The sequence below is a fragment of the Bos grunniens genome, chromosome 9 (assembly GCF_055505025.1).
Source record: "Bos grunniens cultivar Pamir isolate PY7600 chromosome 9, Bosgru_T2T1.0, whole genome shotgun sequence".
Classification (NCBI taxonomy): domain Eukaryota; kingdom Metazoa; phylum Chordata; class Mammalia; order Artiodactyla; family Bovidae; genus Bos; species Bos grunniens.
This window is the reverse complement of record NC_141173.1, coordinates 944,992-961,397: the sequence shown is the minus strand read 5'-3', so window position 1 is coordinate 961,397 and position 16,406 is coordinate 944,992. Positions and strand designations below refer to the sequence as shown.

Below are 16,406 nucleotides of genomic sequence, written 5' to 3'. Positions count from 1 at the left end.
AATTCTCCTGTATAATAACATTTACTTAATTATACTTATGATTAATCTCTCTTACTGAAAGAAGGCAGATGTTTTTCTTGCTTTGTATGCTAGTCTAATTACAACACATTAAAGTGTTACTGGTGCATAAAAGGCCATCTCTAAAAGTACATTGAACTTATTTGTGCTTGCTATTCCACTTAAAGACACATAGAAAAATGTTTGAAGTCCAGAATCTAAGTGATAGGAATTATATTGTACGTAGGCTTTAAGAGGAAATGTTGCAAACATATTTCACATCTTTGTTCCTCAAACTGTAGATCAAGGGATTTAACATGGGGATAAATTTAACAAGGGTGTAAAATATAGATGCCATTTTATCAGTGTCAAAGGAGTGTTTGGACTCTGGTTGCACATACATAAATACCAAAGTCCCAAAGAACACTGTGACCACTGTCAGGTGGGATCCACAGGTAGAAAAAGCCTTGTGCCTAGCTTCTGCAGAGTTCATCCTGAGAATGGCTACACGGATGAGCAGATAAGTCATAAGAATTATTGGAAGGGAGAGAATCATATTAACACATGAGAAGATCAGAATGATCAGTTCAATTTCTTGTGTGTTTGAACAGAGGAAAGATATCAAGGGAAGACAGTTACAGTAGAAATGTTTGATGACATTGTAGCCATAGCAGGATAAATTAAAAATCTTTATAGTGACAGTAAGAGACACGGATGTGCTATAGAGGTAGGGGATTGCCACCAGTATCCGACACACCCTTTGTGACATGATGACTGTGTAAAGCAGGGGTTTACAGATGGCCACAAAGCGGTCATAGGACATTGCTGCCAGAATAAAAAGTTCACTTATAATGAACATGATGAAGAAAGCCAGCTGTGTGGCACGCCAATAATTTGAGATTGAATTTTGACCCAAAATAAAATTTACCAACATTTTGGGTCCTACAGCTGTTGAATAGCTAACATCAGTAAGAGCCAGGTGTCTGAGAAAGAAGTACATGGATGTCTGCAGCCTGGAGTCCACCTTAGTGAGGATGACCATGCCCAAGTTGCCCACCGCTGAGGTCACGTAGATGATGAGCAAGAGTCCAAACAATGGAGCCTGCAGCTCAGGGCAGTCTGTGATTCCCGTGAGGATGAGTTCATTTGGCACAGTTAGATTTTGTGTTTTCACGCAGGTTTATCAGGATATGTATTCTGTGTTGAGACATCAAACATAGTAAGCAGATTTCATGTATTATCACCTGGTAGATTTTTCATATGTGAAGCTTGTATAAGTAAAATATATCCTAACTTTCCAAAACAGGATATTTTAAAAAATCCCATATGCTATGTATAATAATATGCATAAATAAAGATAGAGACAGTCTGAAATATTCACTAGTTTTCAAATTGTCAACATCTGAAAAACAACTGAAAGGTTATTGCAACTGGAAGGTAAGTGGTACTTGCATATAATGGTCAATGGTCAGTTATGTTTATAAATATCTCATAACACCCCTTATCAGTCCAAAATCTCAGTAGTGCTAAAGCTGAAAAACCAGAATGTTATAGATGGTATATCTAGACATAAATACAGAGATAGATAAAAATCCTCTGTCTATGGGATTCTCCAGACAAGAATACAGGAGTGGATTGCCGTGTCCTCTCCAGGGAATCTTCCTGACCCAGGGATTGAACCTGTGTCTCTTATGTCTCCTGCATTGGCAGGCAGATTCTTTACCACTAGAGCCACCTAGGAAGCCCCATATAAATATATAGATACACATATAGGTGTGGATACCTATAGATACATAGATAAAGATACAGAAATGTATGCATCAGTTCAGTTCAGTTCAGTCGCTCAGTCGTGTCTCCCTCTTTGCAACCCCATGAATCGCAGCACGCCAGGCCTCCCTGTCCGTCACCAACTCCCGGAGTTCACTCAGACTCACCTCCATCGAGTCAGTGACGCCATCCAGCCATCTCATCCTCTGTCATTCCCTTCTCCTCCTGCCTCCAATCCCTCCGAGCATCAGAGTCTTTTCCAATGAGTCAACTCTTCGAATGTATGCATAGAAGTACATTAGAATTGAAAAAAAATTAAAAGTGTGATACATATATAAATTTATACAAATATAAACATATGATACATATTTAAAGCTTTCTATTAGTCATTTATGTAATTGCAATCACTTTGTGATATTTATAAATTATACTTGATAATATCACTTAATCATATAGCTTAACATAAAAATTGTATTATTCAATTATATAAGAATTATGATAAAAATTAAAGCCATGCATTCCAAAAATGTACAGAACGCACTGGGCTTCGCTGGTGGTTCAGATGGTAAAAATTCTGCCTGCAATGTGGGAGACCTGGGATTGATGCCTGGGTTGGGAGGATCCCGTGGAGAAGGGAGTAGCTACCCACTCCAGTATTCTTGCCTGGAGATTTCCATGGACAGAGGAGCCTGGTTACAGTCCATGGGGTCACAAAGAGTTGGACACTTTCACTTCACTTTCATAGAACCTGCTATTTCAATACATAGTCCTAAAAATCCTTTATTTAGGTGATACAGACTGAAACAGTTAACAGACAACAAATATTGGACAGTTGTATAAATAAGAAAAATATAATAGATTGCAGCGAGAATTATCCCTCTATAAAAATATGTGAGGCATATATGTATATAGATATAATCTCTGCTATACTTTCTTTTATGTTATATACAAATGATTACTTTGGGCAAATAATTTATCTGAAAATCTTCATTTTCTTATGCGAAACTGATATTTCTTTACAGGGTGGTTGGGAGAGAAAAATGAAGATTAAAGGATTCAATATGTTTAGGCTACCTGGAAATCAGGTTAAATATATATATGCATATATATATGCATATATATACATATATATATATATATGTATTACAGGGTGACAATAACTTAGCTCAAAGAGAGTTTCTCTGTGTATTTGTGTGTCAGTTCTTCTGTACTGTGGCATTATGTTCTTTGTCAAGGCTATGATATAATGATCAATAGGTGAGGACTAGGTCAAGTAGAATGGAGCACATTTAACTTACTCCAAGCCCTTCGCTATTCCCCTCTGTAGGACTAAAATTGGACCTCTGAAGTCCATAAAGTGGATTCTTTATTTTCTAGTTTTATTTACTATGTTAGCAAAAATGAAAGTTCATTATGATGCAAATTTTCCTAAAACATAATCTTTCCCTAGGAGCATTTTCACTATAATTGACATATACTAATTTGTATGTAACAACTCAAATACATGTAGTCATGCATGAACCCAGGAGAATGCGAGGAGATCTAAGTAAACTGAAAGAAAGAGGAGTCATTGGCATTTTTTCCACATAATGAAGATTCATTAAAAACTCCTTTTGGAAAAGAAGATGCTGTGCTTAAAAAAAAAAAAAAAATGTGTAAGGTTACTGTGTCACACAATGCTATTCTGTTGTTTAGTCACTAATTCCTTTCTGACTCTTTGTGACCCCATGGGTTGTATTCTGCCAGGCTCCTCTGTCCATGAGGTTTCCCAGGCAAGATTAGTGGAGTGGGTTGCCATTTCCTGACCCAGGGATAGGTCCTGCATTGACAGGTGGATACTTTACCACTGAGCCACTAGGGAAGCCCCACACAATACTGTAGATGTGAATAAAATACATTAAACAGATATACATGGATTAGGGGTGTTACTTAACTTTTTTTTGTATTTTAAGGCCACAAAACTCCACCAAATGATAATGTAATACAAAACACAAATCAACATTTTATAAAATCGAATAAAAATGTATCTGAATATAATAATAATAAACATAGTAAAATACACCATCCCTGGTGGCTCAGACGATAAAATATCTGTCTGCAATCCAGGAGACCTGAATTCAATCCCTGGGTTGGCAAGATCCCTTAGAAAATGGAATGGCTACCCACTCCAGTCTTCTTTCCTGGAGGATTTCATGGACAGAAGAGCCAGCGGGCTACAGTCCATGGGGTCTCAAAGAGTCAGATACATTTAAGCAACTAACTCGCTAAAGTAAGAGGTAGATGGCAGATCAAGGTAAGAGGATTATTAGGTGCAAAGTATTGTCAGCATAAATGCTTCCTTTAAAAAATATAAATAACATTGATTACAATAAATTTTCAGTGACTGAAATCTCTGAGTATTCTGTAAGAAAATTAATTTAAAAATTTTATAACATTAAGTATAAAATTGTTTATATTTAATTAGCATTTTGCTCACTTAAAATATTGTTTGCAATTTTAAGACCTCCTGATAGTCTTCCTGAACTTGATGCAGACAATTTTCTAATATCAGAAACATGAAATGTATATCAGTCAAAAGTTATTGTAGAGAAATATCTTCAGTAAATGTAATAAGTAGTATACACTTTGTTTTCTTGTTTTTTTCTTGTTTTCTTTTGTTTTGCAATTTCTTGTTTTTTTTTTTTTTCTTGTTTTCTTTTGTTTTGCAATTCTGAAAAGCTAAAAAAAAATCAGACTTTGTAAATTCTGATTTTCCTGTAAAGGTAAGAAAAGATAGAAGTGTTTTTGGTTCTTTTCTCACAAGCTTTATCATTCTATGAAAAGACCCAAATAGCTATCTCATAGTTTAGCATTTTTGTTAAAATCCTGATTGTTAATTTTTTAAAGCTGTGGCCCGTGATATAATTTTATCTAATTTGCTGTCAAGATTCCACTTGAAATTGAAGGACACGCTGAAAATTGCACCATTGCCATAAAACTAGGTACTTAAAAGCCTGCTAATAACCAAATAATGATTTCCACATCTCACTGTGAGGTGGAAATGCTCTTTTGTCCCATCAAGGGATCCAGAAATAATCATATTTATATACTGATGTACATAATCATTAAATATTAAATTATACTGAAACTGTCACAAAAAAACACCCAGAGCACTGAATGACTAAGATGTCAGAAGAACATCACAATAAGAGATTGAATACATGAGGCTTCTTAATTTTGCCAGTTTCTAAATATTCATGCGTTTTTGGCAGTGGTGGTATTTCAGTCGCTAAAGCATGTCTGACTCTTGTAACTCCATGGACTGTAGCCTGCCAGGCTTATCTGTCCAAGGGATTTCTCTGGCAAAAATGCTTGTGTGGGTTGCCATTTCTTTCTCCAGGGTATGTCCCTGACCCAGGGAACGAACCAGGGTTGATACAGGCAGATTCTTTACCAGCTGGGCCACCACGGAAGCCCTCATGCATCGTTAGTTTTGCTTTACTGACTCTTAGTTTTGCCTTCCACTAGAGATATCATTATTTATATAAATGTGTATCATGATGATGTTTCAGAAATGCTTTTCAGCATTTAGTCTGTAAATCCATATGAATATTTTCAAAAAATTAATATGAAAAGAGAAGAGGATTCCTATTCCTGCTCAGGCATTACAGAGAGGTAGAAAGCTGAGAGAACTGAACCAGAAATGGTCTCATTTTTCTCAGGCGTTGCCAGTGAATTAATGTGAAATTTTGAATTTGTCACTGAAATGCTGTCAACATATTGGAAACAAGACATCACATGAAATATTCTATCATTTTACCTGTAATGAAGTCTCTGTCATGACTCCCTCATGCGGCGCTCACATGGCTAAGTGGAACAATTTATGGATTTCTTTCACCTTTTGATACTCTCCCTGAGGAGATGTCAAAGAATGTGCTGACCATCCCTAAAGTCCTGAGACCACAACAAAATATCTAGAGATTGTCTTTTCAATTTTCTAGGGCAATTATTTCTTTCTTCTTTATTCTTTCCTACTATTTTTTTTTTTTTTAACTCTTGGTTAACTTTCCTTTTGTAGTATACAAGTCTCTTAATTAAACCTATCATCTCTAGTGAATGCCCACTAAGTCTGCAAGTCCACAGTGGTCTTCTCAGATGAATGATGATATAGAAATGTTTAAGCACTGTCCTATTTCATTATCGAAAAATAGGAAATTAAAGATGGGTTTCTCAGGTGGCTCAGTAGTAAAGAATCCGTTTACCTAGCAGGAGACACAGGTTCTATTCCTGGGTCAGAAAGATCCCCCAGAGAAGGAAATTATAACCCACTCCAGAATTCTTACCTGGAAAATCTCATGGACACAGGATCCTGGTGGGTTACAATTCATGGTGTCCAAAAAGTTGGACACAACAGAGGGACTGAGCACATCTATGAAGTCTTCACCAGACCTAGATCCTAGATATAGATTTTCCCCTATTGTTTTATCTAAATATTTTATTTGTGGCTGTTATTTAGTTGCTAAGTCATGTCTGATTCTATTGTGAACCCATGGACTGTAGCCTGCCAGTCTCCTCTGTCCATGGAATTCTCCAGGCAAGAATACTGAGTGGATTGCCATTTCCTTCTCCAGGGAATCTTCCCAACCTGGTGTCTCCTGCACTACAGGCAGTCTCTTTACCACTGACCCACCAGGGAAGCCCTAAATGTTTCATAGTTTAGCATTTTACAGTTAAGTTGTTCTTCATTTTGAGTTAATTATTGTATTAGGTCAGATCAGATCAGTCACTCAGTCGTGTTCAACTCTCTGCGACCCCATGAATCGCAGCATGCCAGGCCTCCCTGTCCATCACCAACTCCCAGAGTTCACTCAGACTCACGTCCATCGAGTCAGTGATGCCATCCAGCCATCTCATCCTCTGTCGTCCCCTTCTCCTCTTGCCCCCAATCCCTCCCAGCATCAGAATCTTCTCCAATGAGTCAACCCTTCACATGAGGTGGCCAAAGTACTGGAGTTTCAGCTTTAGCATCAGTCCTTCCAAAGAAATCCCAGGGCTGATCTCCTTCAGAATGAACTGGTTGGATCTCCTTGCAGTCCAAGGGACTCTCAAGAGTCTTCTCGAACACCACAGTGCAAAAGCATCAATTCTTCGGCGCTCAGCCTTCTTCACAGTCCAACTCTCACATCCATACATGAACACAGGAAAAATCATAGCCTTGACTAGACAAACCTTTGTTGGCAAAGTAATATCTCTGCTTTTGAATATGCTATCTAGGTTGGTCATAACTTTCCTTCGAAGGAATAAGTGTCTTTTAATTTCATGGCTGCAGTCACCATCTGCAGTGATTTTGGAGCCCAGAAAAATAAAGTTTGACACTGTTTCCACTGTTTCCCCATCTATTTCCCATGAAGTGATGGGACCAGATGCCATGATCTTCATTTTCTGAATGTTGAGCTTTAAGTCAACTTTTTCACTTATTAGGTCAACATTATTTATTTGCTTGCTTATTTTTCCCTCTATATCCCTAATTACCTCAGCACAATGATTTTAAAAGGAAACACCCCTTCGTTTGAATTACCTTTGCAACTTTATGAGAAATTAGTTGAACTATTTATAGAAATCTATTTCTGTGTTGTCTATTCTGTTCCATTAATTTATATGTTTGTGTTTCTACCAATATCAAAATCTTGATTATTTGGTTATATAATTAATCTTAACATGAAGGAGTGTTTTTTCCTAGTTATACTAATTTTTTTTTCCAGTGGGATATTTTTATTTTTACACCAAATTTTAAAATGTGTTTTCATCTATGTTCTGCCCTTAACTTTTCAATAAAATTCAGTATAAAAACACCTCTGCACTAAATCTTGCTGAGGTTTTATTTAGGTTTGCATTAAATCTATGGATCAATTTGGGAAGAATTTTATCTTAAGTATACTGATCTGAGCTAAATATATCTACTAAATTATTAAAATCTTTGATTTTTAAAATTAGGATTTGTACTTTTCAGCATACAGATCCTGTGCAGGCTTTGTTAGTTTTTATGTACATTTTCATTAGAAATGAAGTGACTGTAAATGGTCTTGTTTTATTAATATCTATCCCTGGTGGCTCAGACAGTAAAGCATCTGCCTACAATGCAGAAGACCTGGGTTCAATCCCTGGGTTGGGAAGATCTCCTGGAGAAGGAAATGGCAACCCACTCCAGTATTCTTGCCTGGAAAATCCCATGGATGGAGGAGCCTGGTAGGCTACAGTTCATGGGGTTGCAGAGAGTCGGACACAACTGAGCGACTTCACTCACTCATATATATATATATATATATATATATATATATATATATATATATTTATATTTATATTTATATTTATATTTATATTTATATTTATATTTATATACTTTTTGTTAATCACATATCTGGCCTCCTTTGTGATCTCATGTTTTGCAGATTATTTTATTTTCCTCAGTTTTGTGGAAATTTTCTATAAGAAAGCATATCTTTTGCAAATAGGGATGTTTTCATTTCTTTCTATGAAATTTCTATGAATTTTATTAGTGTTTTTTTCTTTTATTTTCTCTTTTTCCTTACACTCGGACACTACTGAAGCAGTTAACCATTTCACTTTCACTTTTCTGGGAATGTAAAAGCAATAATTTCAATGAGCCCAGACTCTTGCATATTTCCATTCATAGAAAGATGCTAATTCATTAATTTGAGATGTCTGCTTTTTCTTTAATTTAACAATAATCTGATAATCTGATGACATTCCAACTACCCATGTTTTGGTTTAAGTGTCTAGGATAACATTTTTTAGAACATTGACTCTAAATTTGAATGTCATCCAATGAGGTATGTGATTTGTTTGAACCTTCACTGCTTCATCTCAGCAATCAATTTGGTACTGAAAGCTCATTGCAGGTCAAATGTAATATGAAAGTAACACCTAAAGACAAAGTTGGAGTATTCAACCTCATGTTTTAAAAATATATATCAAATTTAGCATAAAAGTGATTACACTCATTGAGTACTTTAGAATCATACTTTGTTTATTCATCCATTCATTTGTTCAGTCACTAAATGGTTTCCCACTCTTTTCAACCTCATGGACTGTAGTCTGTCAGGCTCCTCTGGCCATGAGATTTTTCCAGGCAAGAATACTGGAGTGGGTTGCCATTTTCTTCTCCAGGGGATCTTCTGGACCTGGAGATGGAACTCAGGTCTCCTACATTGGCAGGAGGATTCTTTACCACTGAGGCACCTGGGAAGGCTCAAGCTTTTTTATTAACTCATAAGTATTAATAATAGGCCTTTGTATGGCATTATCTAAGGATTTCCCTGGTGACTCAGTGGTAAAGAACCCACCTGCTAATGCAAAAGACTTAGGTTCAATCCCTGGGTCAGGAAGATCTCCTGGAGAAAGAAATGGCAACCCACGCCATATTCTTGCCTGGGAAATCCCATTAACAGAAGAAGCTCGACAGGCTGTAGTCCATGGGGTTGTAAAAGAGTAAACACACTTAGTGACTAAACAATGATGACATGGCTTATCTATGGAAGCAAGAGACATTCTAAAAGAAGGGCAAAATATGCAGCTTCTTCCCCCAAGGTCCAGATTTCCTTCCAAAGATAGCCTAAGAAAGCAAAGTCCTTTGTGTGCCTTCAGCCACAGAATTACAAAGCTGTGACAACAGGTAGGCAATACTGGGATTGGATTTTTCCAGAACTGGATATTTTCCAGCAATGAAGATAAAAGTGACAAAGTTCTCTTATGGATTGGAACTTGTTCTTAAGACTAACTCCCCTGAGAACTGGTATGGTTGGACAAGGGAATGCTGCCTGTCACTTCATGACTCTGGCCCCAGCCAGCTGGCTTGCCTTGATACAAGTCTGACAACCAGCATCTTCAGCCAGCAGAAACCAGAGGGAATGTCCCCACTGGTTACAAGGTCTCAGGACAGAAATAAGATGAAAAGAGAACTTGAAAGTCTATCCTTTCTCCACAAAAATGGCTTTTTTCTGTTTTTCTCTTTTACTTGTGGAACATTAATTGTTCATATACAAATGAGTCTATTTCTGATCTATCAATATCTTTTCATTGATACATATTGCCAATTTTTATATCAGGAGCAGACTTAAAAAATAATTGTAGCTTTGGAATAAGACTGGATATCATTACTGCTTGTCTTAATGTTCATATTGCAAGTTTATTACACTTTTTAAAGTTAGTTCAGCTATTCTAGATCTTTTTCTCTGTATGGTTTGATTTTAGCTCCTTTATGTATTTTGGTTTTAGCTTCTCAATTCTTATCAAAAAAGAATTTCTGCTTAAATTTTAATTGTGTTTGATTTGAGAAATTGTTATATTTAGCTAATATTGAATAAATCAGTAAATAAATATGGTAAGATCTCATTTGTTTATGCCTCCATTAATATCTTTCAGGAATATTTTCTAATTTTTACCATAAAGGCTTGCATATTTGTATATATCTTCAAGCATTTCATAACTAAGATGAATTTAAAACAGGTATTTAACAATTTAACAAGGCTATGATTTTTCCAGTAGTCATATATGGATATGAGAGTTGGACCATAAAGAAGGCAGAGAGCCTAAGAATCAATGCCTTTGCACTGTGGTGTTGGAGAAGACTCTTGAGAGTCCCTTGGACTGCAAGGAGATCAAATCAGTCAGTCCTAAAGGAAATCAACCCTGAAGGACTGATGCTGAAGATGAAGCTCCAAAACTCTGGCCAGCTGATGTGAAGAGCCGACTCATTGGAAAAGACCCTGATACTGGGAAAAATTGAAGACAGAAGGAGAAGAGGGTCACAGAGGATAAGATGGTTGGATGGCATCAGCAATTCAATGGACATGAGCTTGGCATACTCCAGGAGATGATGAGGGAGAGAACGGCCTGGCGTACTGCAGTCCATAGGGTCACAAAGAGTCAGACACGATTTGTCAACTGAACAATAAAAACAACTTTTAACAATTCCATTTCTAATTTTTCATTTGTAGTATATAGAAATAAATGGATGAAACTGGAGCCTATTATACAGAGTGAAGTAAGCCAGAAGGAAAACCATAAATACAGTATACTAACGCATATATATGGAATTTAGAAAGATGGTAATGATAACCCTGTATACGAGACAGCAAAAGAGACACTGATGTATGGAGCAGTCTTATGGACTCTGTGGGAGAGGGAGAGGGTGGGAAGATTTGGGAGAATGGCATTGAAACACGTGAAATGTCATGTATGAAACAAGATGCCAGTCCAGGTTCAGTGCACGATGCTGGATGCTTGGGGCTGGTGCGCTGGGACGGCCCAGGGGGATGGTATGGGGAGGGGGGACGGAGGAGGGTTCAGGATGGGGAGCACGTGTATACCTGAAATTTTTTTAATTAAAAAAAAAAAAGAAAGATAAAAAAAAAAAAGAAATAAAAATTATTGTGTGTACTGATCTCTCCTTGAAACCATCCTAAATTCACCATTTAATTCAATGCTTTTTTTTATAGTTTAGATTTCCACCTGTACAATCTCATCATGTACTAATAAACACAGTTTAAATTCCTTCTTTCCAATCTGGATTTTTTTTTCTTTGCCATATTGAATACCACCTCCATTAAAATGTCAATATCATGGGAAAGAAGAGTCATACTTGCCTTTTTCTTGATTTAGTGAAAATGTTTTTGAGTTTTTAAGGACGGTGAACAAAGAACAGTGCAGTCTGTCTATGATGTAAATAAAATTTCATAAATGTTAAAAATACAAAATTAAACCAAAAAGTGACAATTTAGAAGAGGATATTTGTATGCATATTATATATATAACAAATTGTTACATATCTTATTACATTTTTCCTAGAAATATTGACCAAATCATAGAATTTTGTCTTTTGTTTGCTACAAAGATATGATAAAATCATGGCAATCAAACAATAGAATAAAAATTATATAATATAATTAAATATATTAAAATACAATATATAATACAGTACACATTAATGCATGCATATATAGTAAAAGATTTTTTACACTCTTATGAACCAATACTGAAGAAGGTTATCCCATAACAAAGGCACAAAGCTAGTTCAGCATAAAGTAGACCTTTTATGCAAAAGTACAAAAATTAGAACACAAACTTTAAGAAATATTTTTGTTTTTCAGACAGATAAAGAAATGTAACTATCTTGTTTGATCAAAAAGCAGATAAGAATCAAGATACCAATAAAATATAAAAATACAGCTCAAAGCTTCCATGGGAGACTCTCAAGAAATTTACCTTTTTTCCCTCTGGCTTTATTGTGACATAATTGACAGTTAATATAGTGTAAATTTAAAGTCTATAACATGTTGATTTGATGCATTTATATAGTTCAATATGGCTACAATTTAGCACTAGCTAACATTTTCACATTACATGATTATCATTCCTTTTCCTGAGGTGAGAATATTTAAAAGGCCCACTTTCTTAGTGACTTTCATGTATAGAATATTGTTAAAGAAAATTAAAAAATGTATCTGGTTCAGAGAATACTTTGGCCACCTGATGCGAAGAACTGACTCATTGGAAAAGACCCTCTTGCTGGGAAAGATTGAAGGCAGGAGGAGAAGGGGACGGCAGAGCATGAGGTGGTCGGATGGCATCACTGACTTGATAGACATGAGTCTGAGCAATCTCCGGGAGTTGGTGATGGACAGGGAAGCTTGGCATGCTGCAGCCCATGGAGTAGCAAAGAGTCAGACATGACTGAGCAACTGAATTTGAACTTACAGAGAAACTGTCTGATTTAGATAAATAAGATATTGTGAGTTACTGAATTGCTAAGTGTGCTGAGTCTAAAGACTTTCTAGGGCTCATATACAACAGTAACTTCACTGATGAGAACAGAGCAGGATCCTAAAATCTTCCATGTGATAAGGGAGCATCTGAATTAATTTAGATGAATGATGAATTCAAATCATTGTACTATACTGAGCCTCCTAGAAACCACCATAAGTTTAATTTTAATACATGCCTTAGAGAAATATAGTGAATAAAAAACAGAAGAGTTTTATGTGCTTACATAAAACCACATGTACATGCACTAACACATGTAGACACTAGGAAATTAGTATTCTAATAGTTGGGAATAACAATTATCCTTTGAATCCTTTTGTATATGCTATTCTTCCTCACTCAATTCTATTTACTTGTGCTTACAGTGTCCTAACTCATTTTAAGGCATGGTGCTATTTACTTATTTATATTTGTAATTCATCTCTTCCCCTCAAGAAAAGCAGATATTTTCCCCCTTTGTGTGCTAATGTATATATAGCACATAGAAGTATGACTAGACCTTAGAAGGCAAATTTCTAAATATGTGTTGAACATTTCCATACTTTTTATCCTTTTTAGAAACACACAGAGAGCAGTTTGAAGCCCACCACCTAAATTATAGGATTCATATTGTACAGAAGGCTTAAGAGAAAAAATTGCATAGTCTTTTCCACATCCTTTGTAGGGCATGTTTTACATCTTTGTTCCTCAAAGTGTAGATCAAGGGATTTAGCATAGGGATAATCAGAGTGTAAAATACAGATGCCATTTTATCTGTGTCAAATGCATGGTTAGACTCTGGCTGCACATACATAAATATTAAAGCCCCATAGAACACTTTGAACACCATCAGGTGAGACCCACAGGTAGAAAAAGCCTTGTGCCTGCCTCCAGCAGAGCTTATCCTGAGAATGGATGGGAGGATAAGAAGGTAAGACACAAGAACTATCAGAAGAGAGAAAACCAAAGTAAAACCTGCTGAGAAAAGAATAATCAGTCCAATTTCAATTGCATTTGAGCAGAGCAAAGATAACAAGGGGAGACTGTCATAGTAGAAATGTCTGATGACATTATAGCCACAGAATGATGAGTCAAATATCTTTACAGCAATAAGAAGAGACTCAAATATTCTATAGAGATATGGCATTGACACCAGCACCTGACATACCTTTTGTGACATGACCACTAGGTAGGGCAGAGGGTTACATTTGGCCACATAGCAGTCATAGGACATTGCTGCCAGAATAAAAAGCTCACTAATAATGACACAAGAAAGAAAGTGAGCTGTGTAGTGCAAAAAAATAGGAGATTTTATTTTGATCTGCCACAAAATTTACAAATATTTTGGGGCCCATAGTTGTTTAATAACCAAGATCAGTGAAAGCCAGGTACCTGAGAAAGAAGTACATGGGTGTCTGCAGCCTGGAGTCCACCTTAATGAGGATGACCATGCTCAAGTTGTCCACCACAGAGATCACATAGATGATGAGAAAGAGCCCAAACAATGGAGCCTGCAGCTCAGGACGGTCTGTGATTCCCATGAGGATGAATTCACTCAGCATTGTTCCATTCTGTGCTTCCATCCAGGTTTATGAGGAAACTTATTTTGGGTCAACACAGCAGCAGAGTCAATAGATTTTGTGTAAAATGTCCTCTAAGATGTGTTAGTATGCATAACTGGTAAGTAAGATAAATTTAAATTTCCAATTTAGAACATTTAAAATTAAGTCCATGTGTAGCACATTAAAATATACATAAATAGAGTAGATCAGCTATTCTCAATTAGAGTGACTTTACTTCCCCAAGAATATTTTTCCACTGTCTGGAGACATTTTGACTGTCATAACTGAGAGTTGAAATGCTACTGGCTGCTACTGTTTATAGGTCAGTTAAAGTGCTCAATATCTTAATATATCAAATATGCAACCTGCAGCAATATTGAGCCAGTAGTCACAATAGTATCAGGTTGACAAGCACTGTAGTATAGGTATAGAAACATAGACAATTAGACAGCGCTGTGTAAAAATAGATAATAAAGCAAAACTGAGAAGTTAAGCAATCATAAACCTTTCAGTTCAGTTCAGTTGCTCAGTCGTGTCTGACTCTTAGTGACCCCATGAATTGCAGCACGCTAGGCCTCCCTGTTCATCACCAACTCCCGGAGTTCACTCAGACTCACGTCCATCGAGGCAATAATGCCATCCAGCCATCTCAATCCTCTGTTGTCCCCTTCTCTTCCTGCCCCCAATCCCTCCCAGCATCAGAGTCTTTTCCAATGAGTCAACTCTTCGCATGAGGTGGCCAAAGTACTGGAGTTTCAGCTTTAGCATCATTCCTTCCAAAGAAATCCCAGGCCTGATCTCCTTCAGAATGGACTGGTTGGATCTCCTTGCAGTCCAAGGGACTCTCAAGAGTCTTCTCCAACACCACAGTTCAAAAACATCAATTCTTCTGCACTCAGCTTTCTTCACAGTCCAACTCTCACACCCATACATGGCCATTGGAAACACCATAGCCTTGACTAGACGGACCTTTGTTGGCAAAGTAATGTCTCTGCTTTTGAATATGCTATCTAGGTTGGTCATAACTTTTCTTCCAAGGAGTATTTCATATATATATATATATATATATATATATATATATATATACACACATACACACACACATGGATAATTATTGTACTATTCCTTAAAGTTTTTTTTTATTCTTTATAAGATATAATCACATAATGGCATTTTAAAAATACATCAATAAGATATAGTTCAGTCACTCAGTCATGTCTGACTCTTTGTGACCCCATGGACTGCAGCACGCCAGGCCTTCCTGTCCATCACCAACTCCCTGAGTTCACTCAAACTCATGCCCATTGAGTTGGTGATGCCATCCAACCATCTCATCCTCTGTCATTCCCTTCTACTCCCACCTTCAATCTTTCCCAGCATCAGGGTCTTTTCAAATGAGTCAGTTCTTTATATCAGGCGGCCAAAGTATTAGAGTTTCAGCTTCAACATCAGTCCTTCCAATGAATATTCAGGACTGATTTCCTTTAGGATTGACTGGTTGATCTCCTTGCAGTCCAAGGGCCTCTCAAGAGTCTTCTCCAACACCACAGTTCAAAAGCATCAATTCTTTGGTGCTCAGCTTTCTTTACAGTCCAACTCTCACCTCCATACATGACTACTGAAAAACTATAACTTTTACTAGATGGACTTTTGTTAGCAAAGTAATGTCTCTGCTTTTTAATATGTTGTCTAGGATATAATGCATATGCTGATGATACAATACATTTTCAAACCACAAATTCCCAAAATTCATATAACCCACTACTCAAAACATAGTCTATGAAAGATATTTTTCCTTCAGGTGGTACTGATTAAAATTTAGCACACCACCTGGCAGATATGAATAAGAAATGCATAATGGACCACAGTGGGAATTAAATTTGTTTGCATGGTGAATCATACCAGGACATGCATGACTATGTATCAGACATGTATGTCCATGTATAGGACATATATGTCTATAAATGCAGTTTATGCAGTACCTTCAGTTATGGTGAGAAGAGAGCAGCAGAGGATGAGATGGCTAGAGAGCATCACCAACTCAATGAACATGAATTTGAGCAAACTCCAAGAGATAGTGAAGGATAAGGAAGCATGGCATGATGCAGTCCATGGGGTCACAAAGAGTCAGACAAGATTTAGCTACTGAACAACAAAGGGTTAATCTGGGTCAATGGTTTAAATTATCTAAAACTCTTTATTACCATATATAATGGAAAACATTGTGCAAAGTTTTGGGGAAAGATACATGAAGAGTCAATAATTCAATGAGTCTATCTT

At 36.6% G+C, this 16,406-nt stretch overlaps 1 protein-coding gene and 1 pseudogene across 1 annotated transcript; both read right to left on the bottom strand.

The window, feature by feature from the left end:
• Positions 1-247: 247 nt before the first annotated feature.
• LOC147365522 (olfactory receptor 8K3-like) lies at positions 248-1,174 on the bottom strand (the record flags this gene model as incomplete). Its single annotated transcript, XM_086316731.1, has 1 exon — positions 248-1,174. A coding segment is annotated over one exon (927 nt), but the record flags the coding sequence as incomplete, so codon positions are not given.
• A 12,033-nt stretch (positions 1,175-13,207) lies between these two features.
• Positions 13,208-14,147, bottom strand: LOC147365521 (olfactory receptor 8K3-like; annotated as a pseudogene).
• Between the last annotated feature and the right edge of the window lie 2,259 nt (positions 14,148-16,406).